Source organism: Ornithorhynchus anatinus, chromosome 3 (genome assembly GCF_004115215.2).
Source record: "Ornithorhynchus anatinus isolate Pmale09 chromosome 3, mOrnAna1.pri.v4, whole genome shotgun sequence".
NCBI classification, from domain to species: domain Eukaryota; kingdom Metazoa; phylum Chordata; class Mammalia; order Monotremata; family Ornithorhynchidae; genus Ornithorhynchus; species Ornithorhynchus anatinus.
This window is the reverse complement of record NC_041730.1, coordinates 1,983,694-2,007,864: the sequence shown is the minus strand read 5'-3', so window position 1 is coordinate 2,007,864 and position 24,171 is coordinate 1,983,694. Positions and strand designations below refer to the sequence as shown.

The 24,171-nt window shown below is 53.5% G+C and overlaps 1 protein-coding gene across 1 annotated transcript; it reads left to right on the top strand.

Moving 5' to 3' along the window:
* Positions 1 to 583: 583 nt before the first annotated feature.
* Positions 584 to 19,823, top strand: TNNT3 (troponin T3, fast skeletal type). The gene is made up of 10 exons (XM_029059058.2): positions 584 to 607; positions 3,717 to 3,749; positions 8,523 to 8,541; positions 10,021 to 10,066; positions 10,706 to 10,822; positions 11,485 to 11,562; positions 13,360 to 13,473; positions 14,137 to 14,246; positions 15,996 to 16,086; positions 19,755 to 19,823. The coding sequence occupies exons 5-10, from the start codon at positions 10,739 to 10,741 to the stop codon at positions 19,797 to 19,799; spliced, it is 522 nt and encodes a 173-aa protein (XP_028914891.1). The 5' UTR covers positions 584 to 607; positions 3,717 to 3,749; positions 8,523 to 8,541; positions 10,021 to 10,066; positions 10,706 to 10,738; the 3' UTR covers positions 19,800 to 19,823.
* Positions 19,824 to 24,171: the final 4,348 nt, after the last annotated feature.

Sequence of the window (24,171 nt, the reverse complement as noted above, 5' to 3'; positions counted from 1 at the left end):
GATCCCGACCCTCGTTCACCCAGCAAAAGCCCAGGCGGCCCGAGCTGAGCCAGGCTAAGATTCCCATCCCCCACGTGCGCGCCCACGTTGGGGGTGTTTGTGTGTGTGCCCGAGTGTTGCGGGAATCTTAGGGTGACCGCAGGGAAGGGACACGACCTAACTTCTTCCCCCTCTGTCCTCCCTAACCTCACTTCACTTCTTGGGGCCTCAGTCACCTCATCTGTAAAATGGGGATTGAGCCTGTGAGCCCCACATGGAACGGGGACTGTGTCCAACTCTATGTGCTTGGATCCAGCCCAGCGCTTAGTACAGTGCCTGGCACATAGTAAGCGCTTAACAAATACCATAATTATCAGCCGGTGGGGCCGCTCCTACGCCGCCCTTACCTTCGGTACCCCTTCCCGCCCCCTCCCCGAAGCCAACCTCCTCACCGCCCTGCTTTTCTTTCTCCTTGCCACCCCCACCCCTCCCCACCCACTGACCCCGACCCCTGACCCCTGTCCTGAGCTAATCTCACGGCCCTGCTCCTCTCTCTTTCTCTCCACCTCCTCGGCCCTTGCTGGCTCAACCTGTCGCCCCCCACGTGGTCCCGCAGAAGTCCAAGAAGGTAGGTGTGAGCTCCCCTCCTCTCCAAACCCTTTCTCCGGAGGTTCGACGTCTTGGGGGGGGAGAGAAGGAGGAGAGAGAGAGGGGGAAGGAGGAGAGGATGAAGAGGGAGGGAAGAGGAGAAAAGAGAAGGAGAAAGACGAGGGGGGAGAGGAAGAGGAAGGGGGAAGAGAAATGGGGAAGGGGAGAGGAGGAGAAAAGAGGAGATGAGAGAAGGAGAAAGGAGGGATGGAAGGAAGAGGGAAGGGGGAAGAGAAAAGGGAAAGGGGGAGAGGAGAAAGAGGGAAGGAGGGAAGAGGAGAAAGAAGGAGAAAGAGGAAAGAGGGGAGGAAGAGAGAAGGAGGGAGGCATAGGAAATGGGGAGAGGATGAAGAGGGAAGAAGGGAGCAGGGAAGAGGAGAAAAGAGAAGGAGAAAGTGGGAAGAGGGAAGGGGAAGGAGAGAGGAGGAAAAGAAAGGGGAGAAGAGGGGGAAGGGGAAGAGGATGAAGAGGGAAAGAGGGAAGAGGAGAAAGGAAGGGGAGGGAGGGGAGGAAGAGGGAAAGGGGAGAAGAGGAAGTGGGGAGGAGAAAGGTGAAGGGGGAGAAGAGAAGAAGGAAGGAGAGAGCATGGAGAGGTTGAAGGTGGTTTAGGAGCGTGGTGGGGGGCACGCCCGGGGGAAACTGAGGGAAGAGTCTGTTGGCCAAAACCCCAGACATCGGGGCTACCGGGGCCACGGGGCCAGAAGCCTCCCACCGGGGCCCGGGGAGAGCGGGGGGGGGGCGGGGATTTGGGAGACGGGGCGAGGAAGGCGGCCGACCTTGGGCGGGGATCGGGGGGCGACCTCGGGCGGGGACGGGGGAGGTGGAGCGGCTCCTGCCGGCCAGTAGGGGGAGCCAGTGCGGGAGCGCATGGCAATCAGCAGCTGGCTGGGACGCGCTTCGGTTGCATGGGCGGTGGACGCCTCTTAGCAGGACGCTGGATTAGAACGCAGAACCTCGGCCCCTGCTGCCCCTGCTCTGCCCTGCCACGCCCCCAGCCCCAGGGGTACCATTCATTCATTCATTCCATCGTATTTATTGAGGGCTTACTGCGTGCAGAGCACTGTACTGAGCGCTTGGAAAGCACAATTCAGCAGTAGAGACAATCCCTGCCCACAACGGGCTTAGAGTCTAGAAGGGGGAGACAGACATCAAAACAAGTCAACAGGCATCAAGAGCATCGCTATAAATACATAGAATTAGAGATGTACATGCCCATCAGAACAAGTAAAACAGGCATTAATATAAATAAATAGAATTGTAGATCTATACACATCAAAACAAGTAAACAGGCATCGATAGACTAAATAGAATTAAAGATATATGCACATCAAAACAAGTAAATAGGCATCAATATAAATAAATAGAATTACAGACATATACATATATACACCAGGGCTGTAGGGTGAGGGGAGAATAGGGCAAAGGGAGCGAGTCGGGGTGACACGGAGGAGATGGGGAGCTGAGGCAAAGGGGGGCAAAGTTCATCCACGCTATGTATCGAGCGCCTACTGTGTGCAGAACACTATACTGAACGCTTGGGAGAAGACAGTAGAATTAGAAGATGCCTTCCCTGCCTTCAGTCAATCAATCAATCTTATTTATCGAACGCTTTCTATGTGCAGAGCACTGCACTAGGCGTTTGGGAGAGCATAATGCAACAGAATTAGCAGAAACGTTCCCAGTCCACAGTAAGTTTACAGTCTAGAGGGGGAGACAGACATTAATATGAATAAATAATTTATAATACATAAGGAGCTTACAAGCTATTGCGAGCAATCTATGGTATTTATTGAGCATTTACTATGTGCAGAGCATTGGACTAAGTAGTTGGGAGAGTATACCCGGTTTGCTTATATCCACCCCACCATTTAGTACAATGCTTGGCACATACTAAGCGCTTAACAAATAGCATCATCATCATTATCGTTATTATGCTGTAACAGAGTTGGTAGACACATTCCCTATTTTGGGAGATCAATCAATCAATGGTATTTGTTGAGCCCTTACTGTGTGCAGAGCAGTGTACTAAGCGCTTGGGAGAGTACACCCAATTTGACTTTTATTTATCACGGTGCTTAGTACAGTGCTTGGCACATAGTAAGTGCTTAACGAATACAATAATAATAATCATTATTATTATTATTACACTATAACGGAATTGGTAGATATGTTCCCTGCCCACAACGAGTTTACAGTCTGGAGAACAGTCCGGTAAACTGCAGTAGCAGTTGGGATTTAAACAAGAGAGATTAGGGATTAATCATTCATTTAATTCATTCAATCGTATTTATTGAGCGCTTACTGTATATCCTCAGCACCCTACTAAGGCTTGGGAGAGTACAATATAACAATAAACAGAGACATTCCCTGCCCACAATGAGCTGACAGTCTATAGGGGGGAGATGGACATTAATATAATCGGTCAAGGGATGAATCTCCCCGTTTTACAGAGCAGGCAAATGAGGCCCAGAGAGGTTCAGTGACTCTCCCAAGGTTACCCAGCAGAGATCTGGGGGCAGAGCCGGGGCCAGGACCTGCATCGGGTCCTGGGTGGGCCAGCTGGTTTTGGGCTTCCCCTCCCCGTATCTTGGGCTCCCCTGGGCTCACGAGCAAGCCCGTCGTTCCCACTTTCCTTTAAGAGGTGATCTAGCCCACCCCCCATCTCAGGGCCGGATGGCACCTAAGCCATAGAGTGGGTGGAGTGAGGGAGGTGGGAGAGGGGTCTATTTCATCCTTAAAGTGTTCTCGAGGGCAGAGACAGGGAGGCGGAGGGAGTCAGAGACACACAGAGACAGAGAGAGAAAGCCCCCGAGAATTGGGCGAGCGTGATTTTGTGGGGGCCGTTCCAGAGACCGCAATTGAAAAGACCCTTCCCCAAATGGGACAAAGTCTTGCCCCCTGCCCCCTCCCTGAGGAGGGACGGGGTCACACACCTGCCCCTCCATCCCCCCACTCCTGCCACGGCCAGGCCTCGGTGGTCCGGTGCCCCCGAGTCCCCTCCCTCCCCCCAGGGTCCCGCGGGGACCCCCTTAACGCCCCCTGTGTGCTTCCCGCCCGCTTTTCTCCTGCACGTGCTTGGCCCTGCCAAGAAGCCGAAGACGATGACCAAGATGAGTATGAAGGTGAGAGGTTTTCTGTCCCCTTGTCCCCTCCATCTCTCTTTGTCTCTGCTATCTCTCTCTCTATCTCCATCTTCCTCTCCATCTTCTTAGACACTGTCTCTCTCGGGTCACTCTCCCTTTGTCTCCATCTCTGCTTCCTTCTCCATCTCCTTACACTCTCAGTCCCTGTCTCTGTCACACTCTCTGTCTCCCTCTCCACCTCCTTGCACTCTCGATTTCTCTTAGTCTCTGTCTCTGTCTCCCTCTCCACCTTCTTACATTCTCGATCTCTCTTTGTCTCTTTCTCTCGGTCTCTCTGTCTGCCTCTCCATCACCTTACACTCTCATTTTCTCAGTTTCTGTCTCTCCCTCTTCACCTTTTACTTGCTCAATCTCTCTTAGTCTCTTTCTCTCTGTCTCTCTGTCTCCTCCATCTCTTATGCTCTTATTCTCTCTTAGTCTCTGTCTCCCTCTCCATCTCCTTACACTCTCAATTTTGGTCTCTGTCAGTCTCCCTCTCTGTATCTCTCTATCTCTCTCTTTATCTCCTTACACTCTCGATCTTAGTCTCTGTCACTCTCTCTCTGTCTCCCTGTCATCCTCTCCATTTTCTGACACTCTCCATCTCTTTTAGTCTCTCTCTCTCTCTCTCTCTCTCCCTCTCCACCTCTTACATGCTCAATCTCTCTTAATCTCTGTCTCTCTCTGTCTCCCTCTCCATCTCCTTACACTCTCAATTTTAGTCTCTGTCACTTGCCGTCTCGCTGTCTCTCTGTCTCCCATTCTATCTCCTTACACTCTCCATCTTAGCCTCTGTCACACTCTCTCTGTCTCCCTGTCTCCCTCTCCATCTCCTCACACTCTCAATCTCTCTTTGTCTCTGTCTCTCTCTGTCTCCCTCTCCACCTCTTACATGCTCAATCTCTCTTAATTTCTATCTCTCTCTATCTTCTTCTCTCCCTCAATCTCTCTTTGTCTCCCTTTCTCTGTCTCTCTGCCTCACCATCTCCTTACACTCTTGATCTTTGTCTCTGTTTATTTCTTTCTGTCTCCCTCTCCACCCCATTACACTCTCAGTCTCTTTGTCTCTGTCTCCCTCTGTCTTCCTCTCCACCTCCTTATATTCGTGATTTCTCTGTCTCTGTCACTCTCTCTGTCTCTCTCCTCCTCCTTATACTCTCGATCTTTCCTGGTCTCTGTCACTTTCTCTTGCTTTGTCTCCATGGGTTCGAATCTCGGTTCTGCCACTTGTCAGCTGTGTGACTGTGGGCAAGTCACTTAACTTCTCTGTGCCACAGTTCCCTCATCTGTAAAATGGGGATTAAGACTGTGAGCCTCATGTGGGACAACCTGATTACCCTGTATCTACCCCAGCGCTTAGAACAGTGCTCTTCACATAGTGAGCGCTTAACAAATACCAACATTATTATTATTATCTTTATTTTACTCTAAATCTCTCTACATGCTCGTTTCTGTCTCTGTTTCTGTCTCTCTCTGTGTCTCCCACTCCACCTCTCTTTATCTCTGTTTCTGTGTGTAGCTCAGTCTTCTCCTCCTTTCATTCATTCACTCAATCATATTTATTGAGCACTTTCAGTGTGCAGAGCACTGTACTAAGCGCTTGGGGAGTACAATTGGAAAGGGAAGCAGCGTGGCTTAGTGGAAAAAGCCCGGGCTTGGGAGTTAGAGGTGACGGGTTCTAATCCCAGCTCTGCCACTTGTCAGCTGTGTGGGCAAGTCACTTAACTTCTCTGTGCCTCAGTTATCTCATCTGTAAAATGGGGATTAAGACTGTGATCCCCACATAGGACAACCTGATTATCTTGTATCTACCTCAGCGCTTAGAACAGTGCTTGGCATATAGTAAGTGCTTAACACATACCAGTGTTATTATTATTACAATTCAGCAACAGAGACAATCCCTGCCCATGTAAGCCCGTCAATGGGCAGGGATTGACTCTGTTGCCAAATTGTCCATTCCAAGCGCTTAGTACAGTGCTCTGCACATAGTAAGCACTCAATGAATACTATTGAATGAATGAACAATGGACTCACAGTCTAGAAGGGGGGAGACAGACATCAAAACAAGTTAACAGGCTTCAATAGCATCAATATAAATACATAGAATTATAGATTTATACACATCATTAAGATAAATAAATAGAATTATAAATATGTATCCTCCTTCTTATACTTGGTCCCTCTGTGTGTCTCTCTCTCTATCTCCCTCTCTACATCCTTACACTCTGTGTCTCTTTGTCTCTGCCTGTCTCTCTCCACGTCCTTTCACTCTTTCTCTTTCCTCCTCCTTACTTTCTCTCTCTGTCTCTTTGTCTTTGTTTTCCTCTCTGTTTCTCTTCCCCCACCTTTATATGCTCTATCTGTTTTTATTCCTCCTTTTGTCTGAATTTCTGTATGTTGTTCACTGCCTTTTCCCCCTCCATACACACCCTGTCCCTGCTGTCTTTCTGTCTCACTGTCTTTGTTTCTCTTTCTCTCTCTACTTCCATTTTTCTCCCTCTGCCCCCTTCCTATACCTCTCTCCCTCTTTGTTTCTGTTTTCTTCTGTTACTTTTCATACCTTTACACTCTCTGTCTGGTTGTGCTTATCCTTCTTTCTGAATTTCTTTCTCTCTCCCTTCTTGTCCCCCTCCATACACTCGGTGTCCTTGCTGTCTTTCTATCTCACTGTCTTTGTTTTTCTCTCTCTACCTCTGTTCTCTCTTTCTCCCTCCACCCCCTTCCTATCTCTCTCTGTCTCTTTGTCTCTGCTTTCCTCTTTCCACACCCTTACACTCTATTTTTCTTCTCCTTCTGTCCGAATTTCTGTTTCTCTCTCTCTTCTTCTCCCCCTCCATACACTCTGTGTCCTTGCTGTCTTTCTGTTTCACTGTCTTTGTTTTTCTCTCTCTCTACCTCCGTTCTCTTTCTCCCTCCACCCCCTTCCTATCTCTCTCTGTCTCTTTGTCTCTGTTTTCCTCTCTGTTTCTCTTTCTACATGCTTACACTCTGTTTTTCTTCTCCTTCTGTCTGAATTTCTGTCTCTCTACATTCTTCTCCACCTCCATTCAATCCGTGTCCCTGGTGTCTTTCTGCCTCACTGTCTCTGATTCTCTCTCTCACTGTCTCTACCTCCATTTTCTCTTTCTCAATCCATCCCCTTCCTTTCTGTCTCTCTCTCTGTCTCTCGGGTCTCTGCCTTCCATCTCTGGACCTCCGTGGTGAGGGGGTTGGAGGGAGGAGGGGACTCTCCCAGACCTTTCTCTCCCGAGCTGCTGCTGCTGCTTTGTGCCGCTGGGCAGGCTGGCGCTAAGCACTGTGAGCAAGCTCTGCCCTCCGCCTTCTCCTGCTGAGAGGTACTGGAGAGAGGTCAGAAGGGACCGTGCATGCAGACGGTGGGGGTGGGAGGCCGGGAAGGATCCTCAGGAAGAAATCTGGTGTCACAGAAGAGACTCGGGGTCGGGGAGGGGTGACCTCTTCATCTTAAAGCCCCTGGCACCGAGTAGGCAGCTTCAGACAGGAGAATAGTCCTTTCTGTGTGCAGAGCACTGTGCAAAACTCTAGGAGAGAATGCCCACCATGTGGACTCCCTGTCCTTTTCGTGGGGGGGAGTGGTCCCAATTTAAAGTGGGGACAAGATACCAGAGACAGACACATCTGGAGAGATGAAGTGTTGGAGCACAATTGGGGCAGATAGGCTAAATAAAAGCATAAAATAAAATAATAATCGGGGGCCAGTAGAGAGAGTCTCCCAGGCCACCAGAGAGGAGAGAGAGGGGGTCTGACCTGTCTCTCTTGTCCCCCAACTCCCCCCACCCCCAAGACCTGCAGACCGGCCTGGACCTGGGTCTTGCAGAGCGGGGTCAGGAAAGAACCAGACATTTGCCACCACCCCAGGGGGAGCAGAGAAGAACTGCCTGCTGCTGCCCCTTCTCTCATCCCCTGCCCTCCTCCTCCTTCCCCCCTACCCTGCCTTCCTTCTCTCCCTCCCTCCTTCTATCCTGCCTTCACCCATCCCTCCCCTCTTCCAACACACACCATCTCCAGTACTCACTGGCAGCCAGCTGTACTGAGCACCTGCTCTGTGCACAGTACTGTACTGGATGCCTGCCATGTGCAGCGCATTGTTCACGGGTTTTAGAGGACTGACAGAAAGAAAAAAGACTTGGGCAGTCAGTACAGAGCTCTGCACACAGCAAGTGCCCAGTACAGCATTCTGCACACAGTAGAGGTCCAGTAGAGCACTCTGCAACCAGCAGATGCCCAATACAGCACTCTGTGCCCAGCAGGCATCCAGTATAGTGCTCAATACACAGCAGAGACCTAGTATAAAGCTCTGCACTCACAGTAGGTACTCTGTACAGCACTCTGCACGCAGCGGGTGTCCAGCACAGTGCTCTGCCCACGGCAGAGGCCCATTACGGTGCTCTACACAGAGTAGAGTACTTTGAACACAGGAAGCACCCAGTACAACACTCTCCACACCGTACAGCACTCTGCACACAGCAGGCATCCAGTACAGGGCTCTGCACACAGGAGACGCCCAGTACGGCGCTCTGCACAATAGCGGGCACCACAGAAGTACTGATGATGATGATGCCAACAATTTCCCTTTTCAACAGCCTCACTCCTAACCAGGCTTCCCAACTGGTCCCCCAACCTGGATTTTCCTTTAATTATTCTTCCTCTCCCCTCACCCCCCCTCCCCACCACTCACTCTGGTCTCACTATTTTTTCCATCTTTCCTCCTCCTCTGACCTCCCTTCTCCCACTGGACCTGCTCCTGAAAATCAGAGGAAAAGCCAAGGCCAAAGTAAGTAGGGGATTCTGCTCAGGACACTTTATGGAAGACTAAAGGTAATCCATCGATCAATCGGCCAATCGATCGATCACTCAGGCATGACATGGCCCCGTCCTTTCGTGGTGCTTTTGCATTGCTGACCACCAGTTTGCCCCACCTGATTCCGTTGAGGCAGGAATGAATCGATCATATTTATTGAGCGCTTATTTGTGCAGAGTACTGTAATAAGCACTTGGGAGAGTACGATATAACAATAATGGAGAAGCAGCTTGGCTTAGTGGATAGAACAGGGGAATCAGAAGCACATTTCTAATTCTGGCTCCACCATGTGTCTGCTGTGTGACCATGGGCAAGTCACTTCACTTTCCTGGGCCTCATTTACCTCATCTGTAAAATGGGGATTAAGAGTGTGAGCCTCATGGGGGACAGGGACTGTGTCCAACCTAATTAAGTTGCACCTACCTCTGTGCTTAGAACAGTGCTTGGCACATACTAAGCGCTTAACAAGTATGATGAGGATGATGCTGATTAGTGATATAGCAGACACGTTCTCTGCCTACAATGAGTTTACAGTCTCGAGGGGGAGACAGACATGAATTGAAATCAATAAATGACCGATTTGGACATAAGTGCTGTGGGGCTGGGAGGGAGGATGAAGAAAAGGAAACAAGTCAAGGTGATGCAGAAGGGAATGGGAGAAGAGGAAAGGAGGGCGGAGTCAGGGAAGGCCTCTTGGAGGAGCTGGGCCTTCATTAAGGATTTGAAGGGGGGAGAGTCATCGTCTGTCGGATATGAGATGGGAGGGCTCCAGGCCAGAGACAGGACACGGGCAAGGGGTCGGAGGCGAGATAGGTGAGATTGAGGTACAGTGAGCAGGTTGGCATTAGAGGAGCCAAGTCTGTGAGCTGGGTTGAAGTTGGAGAGCAGCAGGGTGAGGTTGGAGGGGCCAAGGAGATTGAGTTAGAGAAGCAGCGTGGCTCAGTGGAAAGAGCACGGGCTTTGGAGTCAGAGGTCATGGGTTCGAGACCCGGCTCAGTCACTTGTCAGCTGTGTGACTTTGGGCAAGTCACTTAACTTCTCTTGTGCCTCAGTTACCTCATCTGTAAAATGGGGATTAAGACTGTGAGCCCCACGTGGGACAACCTGATTCCCCTGCGTCTACCCCAGCGCTTAGAACAGTGCTCGGCACATAGTAAGCGCTTAACAAATACCAACATTATTATTATTATTAAATACCATTAGTTGATTGATAACTGCCAGTTTCTGTGGGCAGGGGACATGCCTATTAACTCTCTTGTACTGTACTCTCCCAAGTGTTCAGTACAGTGCTCTGCACACAGTAAACGCTCAGTAAATACCACTGACCGATCGATTGACCTTCCGGTGGACCTGGCCTGGGGGTTGGGAGGGGTGAGAGTCTGAGGAAGCCCCTCTGATAGACCGGTGAAAGGGAGGTCAGAGTTTGTTTTCTCCTCTTTCTCACCTCGACAGGTTAACAGCTCCGAAGATCCCGGAAGGGGAGAAGGTGGATTTCGATGTGAGTATATTCGCCTGTCAGTCACCCCTTGCCGGTCTCACGTTCCCTGAGATCGCAGAGCGGGAGAAAAGCCCCCGCCCCCAACCCAGGCCCATGACCCATCTCCACCTAATATAATCATAATAATAGTTGTTAAGCACTTACTATGGGCCAAGCACTGTTCTAAGCACTGGGGTAGATACAGGTTAATCAGGTCGGAACAGTCCCTGACCCCTATGGGGATCACATGGTCTTCATCTCCATTTTACAGATGAGGGAACTGAGGCCCAAAGAAGTGAAGTGACTTGACCAAGGTCACACAGCAGACAAGTGGCGGAGCCAGGATTAGACCCTAGTTCCTTCTGACTCCCAGGCCCGCACTCTATCCATTAGGCAACACTGCTTCTATAAATCCTTGGGGGCCTGAGGGTGTTATTTCAGGCCAAGGGGAGCGACCACCCTCCCCCGCCCACCTCTTCTCCCCATTGGACCAAGGCCTTGGCCATCCAGCCAGAAGCCCCGATGCTGGCTAAAGACCCCTGCCCTTTGGGTGGAGCTGGGCTGGGAGAGGCCCGGGGAGGGGATGTGGAAGGGTGGGATTTTGAGAGTGCAGAGGGAAGCAGGGGTCCCGACCCTGTCTCTGGATCCGCCCCCCTGCAGGACATCCAGAAGAAAAGGCAAAACAAGGATCTGATGGAGCTCCAGGCCCTCATCGACAACCACTTCGAAGCCAGGAAGAAGGAGGAGGAGGAGCTGATTGCCCTCAAGGAGAGAATCGTGCGTGCCCAAGGATCTGGAAATCGGTGGCCGGGGTGGGGTGGGGTGGGGTGGGGGTGGGCTCAGGACCGGGAACCCCCTCCCCGATCGGTCCTCCACGGGTCTTTCCCGTTCTAGCCTCGGAGGCCTAGGGTGGCCTCTGCCCCATCCTCCTGCTGCCTGGCTTCTAATGGACTGTGTCCCAGGGGTGGGGAAGACCCCCAGTCCCCATCCCCCCCACCGCCTGGCTTCTAATTGACTGTAACCCGGGGTGGGGAGCAACTCCCATCCCCATCCCCCGGTGCCTGGTTTCTAATGGGCTCCCTACCCAGGGTGGGGAGGAGCCCCCATCCCCATCTCCCTGCTCCCTGGCTTCTAATAGACTATGACCGGGGGTGGGGAGGAGCTCTCGTCCCATTCCCCCACCGCCTGGCTTCTAATAGACTGTGGGCTGGGGGTGGGGAGCAGCCCCCATCCCCATCACCCCCGCTGTCTGGCTTCTAATGGACTGTGTGCTGGGGGTGGGGAGGAGCCCCCTTCCCCAACCCTCCACCACCTGGTTTCTAAAGGGCTGCGTGCCCGGGGTGGGGAGGAGCCCCTGGCCCCATCCCCGCGCTGCCTAGCTTCTAGCGGTCTGGGTCCAGGTACCGGGCGGGGGTTGAGCCGTGCCCTCTGACCTTCAGGAGAAGCGCAGAGCCGAGAGGGCTGACCAGCAGAGAATCCGGGCGGAGAAGGAGAAGGAACGCCAGAACAGGCTGGCGGTGAGGACCCCCGCGATCCCGGCTCCCAGCGGCTCCCCCACCTCTTGGCCCATCCTCTAGCTGGGGGGCCCCCGGTCAGATCCCCCCGACCCCGCCACCCCCAACCTGACTCACTCTCAGTGGGGGTGGATGACAAGACAGGATTGATAGATTGAATTATCTACACGGATAATTATCAAATCTCCATCTCCAGCCTCTACTTCTCTCCTTCTGCCTTCAGGACATCTCTACTCAGATGTTCTGCTGACACCTCAAATTTAACAGAACACCTCATCCTCCCCATCCAACCCTGTCCTCCCCCTGACTTTCCCATCTCTGTAGACAGCACCGCCTATCTTCCCGTCTCCCAGGCCCATAACCTTAGCATTATCCTCGACTCCTCTCTCTCCTTCAACCCACATATTCCATCAGTCATTAATCCTGTCGGTTCCACCTTTACAACATTGCTAAAATCTGCCCTTCCTCTCCATCCAGACTGCTACCAAGTTAATCCAATCACTTCTCCTCTCCCGCCTTGATGACCGTATCAGCCTCCTCGCTGACCTCCCTGCCTCCGGTCTCTCCCCACTTGAGTCCATACTTCACTCTGCTGCCCGGATCATTTTTCTATAAAATCATTCAGGACATGTTTCCCTGCTCCTCAAGAACCTCCAGTGGTTGCCCACCCACCTCCTCATCAAACAAAAACTTCTCACCTTTGGCTTTAAAGTTTTCCACCACCTCGTCCCCTCCTACTTCACCTCACTGCTCTCCTACTCCAACCCAGCCCACACACTCCACTACTCTATCGCCCACCTTCTCAGTGGGCCTCCATCTCGTCCATCTCGCCGCCGACCCCTCGCCCACGTCCTGCCTCTGGCCTGGAACGCCCTCCCTTTTAATAATGTTGGTATTTGTTAAGCGCTTACTATGTGCAGAGCACCGTTCTAAGCGCTGGGGGAAATACAGGGTCATCAGGTGGTCCCACGTGAGGCTCACAGTTAATCCCCATTTTACAGATGAGGTAACTGAGGCACAGAGAAGTTAAGTGACTCGCCCACAGTCGCACAGCTGACAAGTGGCAGAGCCGAGAGTCGAACCCATGACCTCTGACTCCGAAGCCCAGGCTCTTTCCACTGAGTCACGCTGCTTCCCTTTTCTTATCTGACAGACCACCACTCTCCCCACCTTCAAATCCCTCCTAAAAACCCATCTCCTCCAAGAGGTCTTCCCGACTAAGCCCTCATTTCCTCTTCTCCCTCTCCCTTTTGCCTCACCCTTGCACTTAGATTTGCACCTTTAATAATGTTGGTATTTGTTAAGCACTGTTCTAAGCGCTGGGGGAGATCCAGGGTGATCAGGTTGTCCCACGTGAGGCACACAGTTAATCCCCATTTTATAGATGAAGTAACTGAGGCCCAGAGAAGTGATCCTTTATTCACCCCTACCTCAGCCCTACAGTTTTTATGTCCGTATCCATCATTTATTTATTTATTTATTCATTCATTCATTCATTTAATCATATTTATTGAGCACTTACTGTGTGCAGACCACTGTACTAAGTGCTTGGAAAGTACAATTCAGCAACAAATAGAGACAATCCCCGCCCCACAACAGGCTCGCAATCTAGAAGGGGGGAGACTGACAATAAAAACAAGAAAACGGGCATCAGTAGCATATTAAGGTCTGTCTTCCCCTCTAGACTGTAAGCTCTTTGTGGGCAAGGGAACATTTCTACCAGCTCTATTATATCCAAAAGATTAGTCCAGTGCTCTGTGCGCAATAAGCGCACAATAAATACGACTGATTGATTGACAGGAGGAGAAAGCCCGGCGTGAGGAAGAGGATGCCAAGCGGAAAGCTGAGGATGACCTGAAGAAGAAGAAGGCTCTGTCCTCCATGGGCGCTTCCTACAGCAGCTACCTGGCCAAGGTGGGCAGCGCACTCGACTGGGCATCCACCTGGATGCTCATCTGGGCACTCCCCTGGATTTTCACTGGGAGCTCATCATGGGTATTCCCCTTGGCACTCACCCGGGCATCTGCCTGGGCACTCGCATGGGCACTCACCTTGGATACTCCCCTTGAGCACGCACCTGATGCTCACCGGGGTGCTCATCTTCGTGTGCCTTACCTGGGCATTCACCTGGGGACTCACCTTGGGTACTTCCCTTGAGCACTCACCTGGCATTCACCTGGATTTTCACTGGGGGCTCATTTTGGGTATTCCCCTTGGCACTCACCCGGACACCTGCCTGGGCGTTCGCCTGGGCACTCATCTTGGATACTCCCCTTGAGCACTCAACTGATGCTCACTGGGGGTGCTCATCTTCATGTATCTTACCTGGGCATTCACCGGGGCACTCCCCTTGAGCACTCACTCGGGCATTCACCTGGATACTCACTTTAGACACTCACCTGGGCACTCACAGGGGGTTCATCTTGGGGGCTCAACCAGAGACTCGTCACGTGGGAACCCCCGTGTTCCCCAGCCCCTGCGTATGGCCCACCGTCCCTGGCCCGTCCTTGCTGGTGTGGGGTCGCGGGGGAAGTGTCGAGGGGGAGGGTGGGAATCTGAATGCCGCCCCCTCCCCAGGCCGACCAGAAGAGAGGGAAGAAGCAGACAGCCCGTGAGATGAAGAAGAAGATCCTGGCAGAGAGGAGGAAGCCCCTCAACATCGATCATCTCGGCGACGACAAACTGAGGTGGCCGGCCACGGTGGGAGGGGGCAGGACCGGGACGTGGGACTAATAATAATAATGATAATGATATTTGTTAAGCGCTTACCCTGTGCCGAGCATAATAATGTTGGTATTTGTTAAGCGCTTACTATGTGCCGAGCACTGTTCTAAGCGCTGGGGTAGACACAGGGGAATCAGGTTGTCCCACGTGGGGCTCACAGTCTTAATCCCCATTTTACAGATGAGGTAACTGAGGCACCGAGAAGTTAAGTGACTTGCCCAAAGTCACACAGCTGACATGTGGCCGAGCAGGGATTCGAACCCATGACCTCTGACTCCAAAGCCCGTGCTCTTTCCACTGAGCCACGCTGCTTCTGAGCACTGAGCACTGTTCTAAGCACTGGGGGAGACACAGGGTAATCGGGTTGTCCCACCTGAGGCTCACAGACTTAATCCCCATTTTACAGATGAGGGAACTGAGGCACAGAGAAATTAAGCGACTTGCCTACAGTCACGCAGAAGACAAGTGGCGGAGGCGGGATTAGAATCCACGACCTCTGACTCCCAAGCCCGGGTTCTTTCCACTAAGCCACACTGCTTCTCTAGTAGTAGTAATTTCACCAGTAACTAGTGGAATTGGTAGAAGTGGTGGGACTGGTACGAGGGGTGGGATTAGTAATAATTATGATATTTTATAATTGCTCACGGTGTGTCAGGCACTGGGCTAAACGCTGGGGTGGCTATAAGCAAGTCAGGTGGGACACAGTCCCTGTCCCACCTGAGGCTCACAGTCTCAATCCCTATTTTCCAGATGAGGTAACTGAGGCACAGAGGAGTTAAGTCACTTGCCCAAGGTCACCCAGCAGACATGGCTTAATATTCACCCCAATCCCACATCACCTATGTACAAATCTTTAAATTATATCTTATAGATTATTTATTCATATGCCTGTCCGTCTCCCCCTCTAGACTGTAAGCTCATTACGGGCAGGAAGCCAGAAGCAGCATGGTTCAGTCTCAGAAGCAGCATGGCTTAGGGGAAAGAGCCCGGGCTTGGGAGTCCGAGGTCGTGGGTTCTAATCCTGGCTCCGCCACTTGTCTGCTGTGTGACCTTGGGCAAATCACCTACCTTCTCTGTGCCTCACTTCCCTCATCTGTAAAATGGGGATTAAAACTGTGAGCCCCACATGGGACAACCTGATTACCTTGTATGTACTCAGCGCTTAGAACAGTGCTTGTCACATAGTAAGCACTTAACAAATATCATCATCATCAACGTGTGCCAGAGCCGGGAATAGAACCCAGATCCTTCTGATTCCCACACTGCTCCTGGGAGCCCCATGTGGGACAGGGACCATTTCCAACCCTGCAGAAGCCAACCTAGAGAAGGTTCGTGGCTCACTGGAAAGAGCACGGGCTTTGGAGTCAGAGGTCATGGGTTCGAACCCCGGCTCTACCACTTGTCAGCTGTGTGACTTTGGGCAAGTCACTTAACTTCTCGGTGCCTCAGTTACCTCATCTGTAAAATGGGGATTAAGACTGTGAGCCCCACGTGGGACAACCTGATTCCCCTGTGTCTACCCCAGCGCTTAGAACAGTGCTCGGCACATAGTAAGCGCTTAACAAATACCAACATTATTATTATTAACCCGATTAACGTGTATCTACCCCAGTGCTTAGAACAGCGCTTGGCACATAGTTGGCTATGTACCATCATTATTTCTTAATTATTCCTTTATTAAACTGGCACCTCTCGCTTCTCTCCACCCGCAGAGACAAGGCTAAGGAGCTGTGGGAATCCCTGCACCAGCTGGAGACCGACAAGTTCGAGTTTGGGGAGAAGCTGAAGAGGCAGAAATACGAGGTGAGCGGTGGGGGGGGGGTCTCCCCAGGCCCCCCACCCCGGCCGGACCCCGTCTCACCACCGACCCCATTCCCACGACCTCCCCGCCCCGATCTGGAACTCCCTCCCTCTCTGCGTATGCCAGACCACCACGCTCTCCCCCTTCAAAGCATTATTAAGGTCACCTCTCCTCCAAGAGGCGTTCCCCAAATAAGCCGTCTTTTCCTCGTCTCTCCCTTCTCTGTCATCTAGGCACTTCATTCTGTCCCCTAGGGACATTTAATATTCATCCCACCCCCAACCCCACAGCACTCACGTACAAATCTTTAAATATCTGATAAATTATTTTTCATATAATAATAATGTTGGTATTTGTTAAGCGCTTACTATGTGCAGAGCACTGTTCTAAGCGCTGGGGTAGATACAGGGTAATCAGGTTGTCCCACGTGAGGCTCACAGTCTCAATCCGCATTTTCCAGATGAGGGAACTGAGGCACAGAGAAATGAAGTGACTTGCCCACAGTCGCACAGCTGACAAGTGGCAGAGCCGGGTATCGAACCCATGACCTCTGACTCCCAAGCCCGGGCTCTTTCCACTGAGCCACACTGCTTTCCTATGAATGCCTGTCTCCCCTTCTAGACTGTAAGCTCATTATGGGTAGGAAAAGTGTCCACTAATTATTATTAATAACGATAATGGTATTTGTTAAGCGCTTATTATGTTCCAGGCACTGTATTAAGAGCTGGGATGGATACAAGCAAGTCAAATGAGACACAGTCCCCGTCTCATGTGGGGCTCACAGTTTTAATCTCCATTTTACAGATGAGGCAACTGAGGTAACTGAGGCCCAGAGAAGTGAAATGACTTGTCCAAGGTCACAAAAGAGACACGTGGCAGAGGCAGGATTAGCGTGGCTCAGTGGAAAGTGCACGAGCTTTGGAGTCAGGACTCATGAGTTCGAATCCCAGCTCTGCCACTTGTCAGCTGTGTGACTGTGGGCAAGTCACTTAACTTCTCTGTACCTCAGTTCCCTCATCTGTAAAATGGGGATTAAGACTGTGAGCCCCACGTGGGACAACCTGATTCCCCTGTGTCTACCCCAGCGCTTAGAACAGTGCTCGGCACATAGTAAGCGCTTAACAAATACCAACATTATTATTATTATTATTAACCCTTGACCTTCTGACTCCCAGGCCTATGGTCTATCCACTACGCCATGCTGCTTCTCTAATTCTGTTGTATTGTACTCTCCCAAGTACAGTGCTCCACACATTGAGAAGCAGTGTGGCCTCGTGGAAAGAGCCTGGGCTTGGGAGTCAGAGGACGTGGGTTCGAATCCCAGCTCTACTACATGTCTGCTGTGTGATGTTGGGCAAGTCACTTCACTTCTCTGGACCTCAGTTACCTCATCTGCAAAGTGCGGATCAAGACTGTGAGCCGCATGTGGAACAGGGACTGGGTCCAACTTGATTAACTTGCACTACCCCAGTGCTTAGAATGGTGCTTGGCACATAGTGAGCGCTTAACAAATATCACAATTATTATCATTAGTAAGCACTCAGTAAATACCATTGATTGACTGAATGACCCGCATGAGGGGTCACGAGCCCGCCGGACCAGCGTCACCACCACCCGCTAGGTTAGCCACAACCTGTCCCTGGGACGGGAGTCCCACGGGTTGGGGTGGGGGCAGGTTCCAGAGGGCGACCCCCGGCAGGGTCCGACTCCTGCGCTCGCCGGTCGCAGCCTGAGGGATTCATTCCCAAGTCGTGGAAGGCCCACCTAATCAATAAGTGGTACTTACTGAGTGCTTACTGTGCGCAGAGCACTGCTCTGGGAGAGGACAATACGCTACATCATCATGTTTTTTGTTAAGCACGTACTATGTGCCAACCTCTGTGTTAAGCACGGGGGTAGTTACAAGATAAGCAGGTTGGACACAGTCCCTGCCCCATGTGGGACTCACAGTCTAGAGCGGAGAACCAGTCTTGAAGCCTCATTTTACAGATGAGGAAACTGAGGCACAGAGAATGATAATTATAATAATTGTGATATTGGTTAAGCGCTTTCTATGTCCCGAGCACTGTGTTAAGCACTAGGGCATTTACAAGATGAGCAGGTCGGACACATTCCCTACCCCATACGGGACTTACAGTCTAGGAGGGAGAACCAGTTTTGAATCCTCATTTTATAGATGAGGAAACTGAGGCCCGGAGAATAATAATAGTAATAAATAATAATAATGGTGGTATTTCTTAAGCGTTTACTATGTTCCAGGCACTGTTCTGAATGCTGGGCTAGAGTCAAGCTATCAGTTGGACTGTACTTTCCAAGAGCTTAGTACAGGGCTCTGCACACAGTAAGCGCTCAATAACTACGATCGAATGAATGAATAGTCCCTGTCCCACATGGGGCTCACAGCCTTAATCCCCATTTTACAGATGAGGTAACTGAGGTGCAGGGCAGAGAACTGACTTGCTCTAGGTTCCCCGGTAGGGCCCGGGATAGAACCCAGGGCTCCTGGCCCCCCGGGCCCGGGTACTTTCCGCTTGGCTGCCCGGCTCCACCCCGAAACCTCCGTCCCTCACCGGCGGTGGCTCCCCTACCTCCCTGCCCCCCGACCGCCAGGGTAATCGTCTCCGTCTCTCTTAGATCACAGCCCTGCGGGCGAGGGTGGCGATGTTGGCTAAGTTGTGAGTATTGGGTGGAGGGGGTCGCATACCCTGGCCTGATCTCAGATGCATGAGCCTTCTGCATGGTGAGATCCTGGGTTCCTGAAGGAACACAATGGCAGCGGGCACAAGGGAAACCCCCAGTGTGGTACAGAGGTGCCCCCCCCGGCCACGGGCACAGGGGACCCCCCCCGTGGGAACCCTCTGCCAAGGGCCGGGGGGGGGAGGGGATCCCTTCTCTGCCCCAGCATCACGGGTGGAGTTCTGGCAGGATCGCAAAGTGGGCGGGGCGGGCTCGGGGACCCCATCCGAGTCTGGCCCTAGCCACCGTCGGCTACCCCCTGCTGTCTTGGCTGGGCCCGGGGCGGCCGGCCGAAGGCCAACGTCTGGCAGGGAAGACCTCTGTCCCAGGGAGGTAGGACGAAGACAGAGTCAGACTGAGGTAGGCAAGGAGAAGTGTCGTGGGCGGGGGTACACTGGTAGCGTCCCCCTCAAAGCTTCTTCTCCGTGCCCACCACCCCCTGTGCCCGCTGCCCTCTGGGTCTGTCACCCTCTGGTCTGGCGGGAAAGGTAAGTGCTAGGGTCTCAGATCGCTCTGGAGGTGCCCGCCCCGTTGGGGCAGAGCCGGGGTCACAGGTCACAGTAAGTAAAAGGCCTCTACCCAACGCCAACACCGCCCTTCTTCTTACAGTTTGCCCAGGAGGGTCATGGAGGCCGGGGCTGAGGTCCGGGCGGGCGTCTTTCCCGCCGGGCAAATGGGCATCTCTTGGGGAAAACGCATTCTGCCTCCCCTGCCCCCCAGGGATACGGGCTGTGCCCAGCCCCTGCCCAGCTCACAGGGGGCAGAGCCTTGGGAACCACCGCCTCCTGCCTGAATATCGCTCCCTGGTCCCCGGGGACTTCCCTGAATCCAGAACCGGGCCCTGGGGTGCCCCCCCCGGGGCACGGAGGGGCACGGGGACCCCGGCTTTGTTCCCGAGCCCCCCGAGAATCCGAGTCGTCTGTGTTGCTTGCAGATCACAACCCTCAGGAACCGGATCGACCAGGCCCAGAAGCAGTAGTACCCCAGCCCGCTCCCGCCGAGGGCCTCGGGGGACGGGGACCTCACTGGGGAAAACTGAGGTCAGGGAGGAGCAGGACATACGGACCGGGACCCGGGCTCTTTCGTTCCCGCTCGGTCGCTCTCCGGCCCGGTTAGAGGCCCCGCCGGGGAGTTTGGCCGGAGACCGTTACCTTTCCTGCCAGGCCAGAGGGCGGCAGGCCCAGAGGGCAGCAGTCTGGAACCACAGTCCAGACCAGCAGCGCCCCCACCCCTGCACAGTGACCACCTGGGCCCATAGGATGGGCAGGGGTCCTCTCTGACCTCTCCCTCACCCTGCTTCCTCTTTGAAAAGATGGAGAGAGTGGAGGGGGAAAGAGAAGGCCCCCAAACGGGCAGGAGAGAGAGCTTCCGCTCCACTCTCCTTTTGAGGGTGGGGCTGCCAGAGCAGGATGGTTCTTTCCCCGCTGAGACCCCCTCAATAACAAACTAACAGGCCCCCCCCACCATCCCCCCGCTGCGGCCTGCCGGTGATACGAGACCCCCAGGGACCGGTGGGCGGGAACTTGGGATTGGGTGACAGGTGACACCCCCTTTCCCCATTCCCCTCCTTCCTCCTCCTTCCCCCGCTCCATTCCACCAGGGGCCAGGCCTGGGAGGATAAAAGGCATCAATCGATCAATCAATCCATGGTATTTATTGAGCACTTACTGTGCGCAGAGCATTGACCAAGCCTTGGAGAGTACAGTATGACAAGTCGGTTAGACATAATTCCCTGCCCTCAGATGCTTTATAATCAGTCAATCAATACTGATTGAGAAGCAGCGTGGCTTAGGGGAAAGAGCACGGGCTTGGGAGTCAGAAGTCGTGGGTTCTAATCCCGGCTCCATCACTTGTCAGCTGTGTGACTTTAGGCAGGTCACTTCACTTTCTCTGGTGCCTCAGTTTACCTCGTCTGTAAATGAGGATTGAGACTGTGAGCCCCACATGGGGACAACCTGATCACCTTATATCTATCCCACCCCTTTAGAACAGTGCTCGGCACATAGTAAGCGCTTAACAAATGCCATCATTATTATTATTTATTGAGTTCTTAATGTGGCCAGAGCACTGTATTCAGTATAATCGAATTCATTCATAAATTGGTAAACCCGTTCCCTGCCCACAAGAAGCTTACAATCAATCAGTCATATTTATTGAGCATTTATTGTGTGCAGAACACTGTACTAAGCACTTGAGAGAGTCCCAGTTACAACAATAAACAGACCGTTCCCTGTCCACAGCGAGCTACTGCCTAGAGGTAAGGCAGGGTCTGTAATTTTTGAGCCCTCAAAGCCCTGGAAGGCCCCGTCCTTCCTCGTGCCCCCAGAGAATGGGGAGGGTGAAGAGAAAGCCTCAAGGGGGTAGAGTAGCACTGAGTGGCCTGAGGAAGCTACTGAAGCGCCGGTAAGGCCAGACCCCCGAGACCCCCGGCAGGTCCGGCTCCCAGGGAGGGAGCAGGAGCATCGAGCACCCCCGGTCGTCCCGTGTCTAGGGCCGGTTTCAGGCCGGACCTCGCGGGCCGCTGCCCACAGGTAAGGACTGGGTCAGGCGGGGGGGCCGGGTGGGGGAATTGGTGGGGGTTTTTGGGGGACGCCACGAAGGGAGCGGGGCAGACGTGCCCCGGTTTCCCCCAACAATCCCCCGGGCCAGCCCACGAGCAGATACCAGGCGAGGGTCGGCGCTAGCCTCCCTTGCTCCCTCGGTAGTTCCCTGCCTTCCCCCTATGCTGTGCAGTGGCCCTGGAGGCCAAATCTTCCCTGCACCCAGCTGCCAGGGTCCTTGGGCCTGAAGCGGCACATTTTGGGGGGCTTAGGGCTTAAGGCTTTCCAACACCGTGGTCCTTCGGGCCGGGAACGGGTAAGGCAGGGACGGGCTTGGGACCGCTCGGACCTCTAACCCCCCCAGACTAACCCAGATTTCTGAGGCAGGTAAGTGAGCCAGGGCAGGTAAGTGGGTCGGGGGAGGGGGGAACTACTCGGGACACAAGGGCTGCCTAGGCCAGGTAAGTGGCCAGGGGACTTGCTTTGGCTTGCTCGGCACTGGGATCCAATCCTGCATGCCCCTCTGAACCCAGAGGGCGAGCGCTTGCAGGGTGGGAGACGGACGGGCGGTGGGGAAGTTTCCAGGCGCCCCGCGGGTCCCGCATGAAGAACCCCATCCAGAAGCCCCTCGGCCCCCCGGCCAGGTGGGCCGGGCAGCCCCGGGGCTGGGGTGAGGGGGTCGAGAGCCCCCGTCTCCTGCACTCCACTGACGGGGATCTCCCCCTTTCCATTTACGGCAGCAAGAGGCCGGAGCCAAAGGCAAAGTTGGAGGCCCGCTGGAAGTGAACGCACGGATGCCTGCGGCGGGGCTGACTCCCACGGGCAGAACCCCCCTCCCCAACCCCTTCCCCTTCCCGCCACCCTTTGCCCCTGTGGACCTATAGAGCCCCTTGCCAGCTGGGAGATGGAAAGCGGGTCCCCCGCGGACCCCTACCAGGAGATCTGTGCTCAGGGACCCCGGGACTTCCCGTGTTTTGGCCCCCGACCCCCCTCTATGGCGTTTGTAAATAAAAATGTTTCTGACCCTCTGGGGCTCTGTGGCTGAAGTGGGGCCAAGGGAGGGAAGAAGACGGCGGGGGGCACGGAGACCCTGCCCCGGGAGGACGGTCTCGGGACTGGGGCTCGACACCACCGTCCTCGGCAATCTGAAGGGTCGCAAAGGGCCGGTCGGCACCAATTACCCGCAGAGATCGCCCTTGTCAACCAAGTGACGGGAATCTGCTCCACACCCCCCTGGGAGAGGCCCACAGCCCACTGCAGATCTGGATCCCAACTCTGTCAGGGGCAGTGGGACCCTGGGAGAAACCCGGGGAGGCTGGTCGTTCTTTCTGGATCCCTGCACTCACCAGACAGGGGTGGACCATCCACCTACTTTGACTCTCCCCCAGTGACCCATCATGGACCATCCACCACCCCTGACTCTCTCCACTGACCCATCATGGGCCGTCCACCACCCCTCACTCTCCCCAGTGACCCAACATGGACCATCCAACACCCCTGACTCTCCCCTCGTGACACAGCATGGACCATCCAAAACCCCTGGCTTTCCCCCAGTGACCCAGCATGGACCATCCACCACCCATGACTCTTCCAGAACAGACCCAGAACAGACCGTGACCCAGAACAGACCATACATCCCCCCTTGACTTTCCCCCCACAGACCATCCAACTCCCCAACTCTCCCCCAGTGTCCCAGCATGGACCATTCAACATTCCTGACCCTCTCCCAGTGATCTAGCACCTCTAGACTCTCCCCCAGTGACCCAGCACGAACCATCCCGCACCCCTGACTCTCCCCTCTCCGTCCCTGACTCTCCCCCAGTGACCGAGCACGGGCGCTTGTCCCTGGATCTCCCCCCAATCCCTCTGGACCTGCTGGAGATTCCTGTCACACAGGCTCGCCAAGGGAGGCGATTCCTGCTCCTGGTCTCCTGCGCTGTGGAGAGAAATGTGTCCTGCAGTTTGTTTCATCTTCCACCGCCCTCCAGCTCCAGTGGAGCCCCTCGTCCTTGGGGTGGGAAGAATCTTGAGGAGGTGCATTTCCATTTCAGCTGCCCCCTAATAATAATTGTGGTATTTGTTAAGGGCTTACTATGTGTCAGCACTGTACTAAGTGCTGGGATGAATACGAGAAAGAGGGTTGGATACAGTCCGTGTCCCGGCTGGGGCTCACAGTCTCAATCTCCATTTTCCAGATGAGGTTACTGAGGCCCAGAGAAGCGAAGTGACTTGCCCAAAGCTACACAGCAGACAAGTGGAGGAGTCAGAGTTAGAACCCATGACCTTCTGACTCCCAGGGCCGTGTTCTATCCACTACACCGTGCTGCTTTCCGGAACTCGCTGAGGGGGTGATGGGGCTGGTATCCCCGGGTTCTGGCTGTGGGGGTGACAGAACTGGTATCCCCGGATTCCAGGGAAATGGGTGGATGGCCTAGGAGTCAGAGGATCAGGCTTCTAATCCCAGCTGTCCCACTTCTCTGCTGTGTGTGACCTTGAGCAAATCAATTCACTTCTCTGTACCTTGGTTTCCTCATCTGCAAAATGGGGATTAAATACCTGTTTTCCTTCCTTCTTTTTTCTGAGTTCCATTTGGGTTAGATACTCTGTCAGTCATAAATACCTTGTATCTACCCCAGGCTCAGTACAGTGCCTGGAACACAGAACCCAGACCTGGGAGTCCGAAGGACCTGGCTTCTATTCCTGGTTCCACCACTTGTCTTCTTTGTTACCTTGGGCAAATCACTTTACTTCTCTGGGGCTCAGTTACCTCATCTGTAAAATGGGGATTAATACTGGGAGCCCCAATTGGGA

What these genes read in the sequence shown, in the direction of transcription:
- TNNT3 (XM_029059058.2), top strand. Translation starts at nt 10,739, where the DNA reads ATGGAGCTCCAGGCCCTCATCGACAACCACTTCGAAGCCAGGAAGAAG. An exon ending in CTCGGCGACGACAAACTGAG is followed by an intron (nt 14,247 to 15,995) that starts GTGGCCGGCCAC and finishes CTCCACCCGCAG; the next exon opens with AGACAAGGCTAAGGAGCTGT. An exon ending in TGAAGAGGCAGAAATACGAG is followed by an intron (nt 16,087 to 19,754) that starts GTGAGCGGTGGG and finishes TGTTGCTTGCAG; the next exon opens with ATCACAACCCTCAGGAACCG.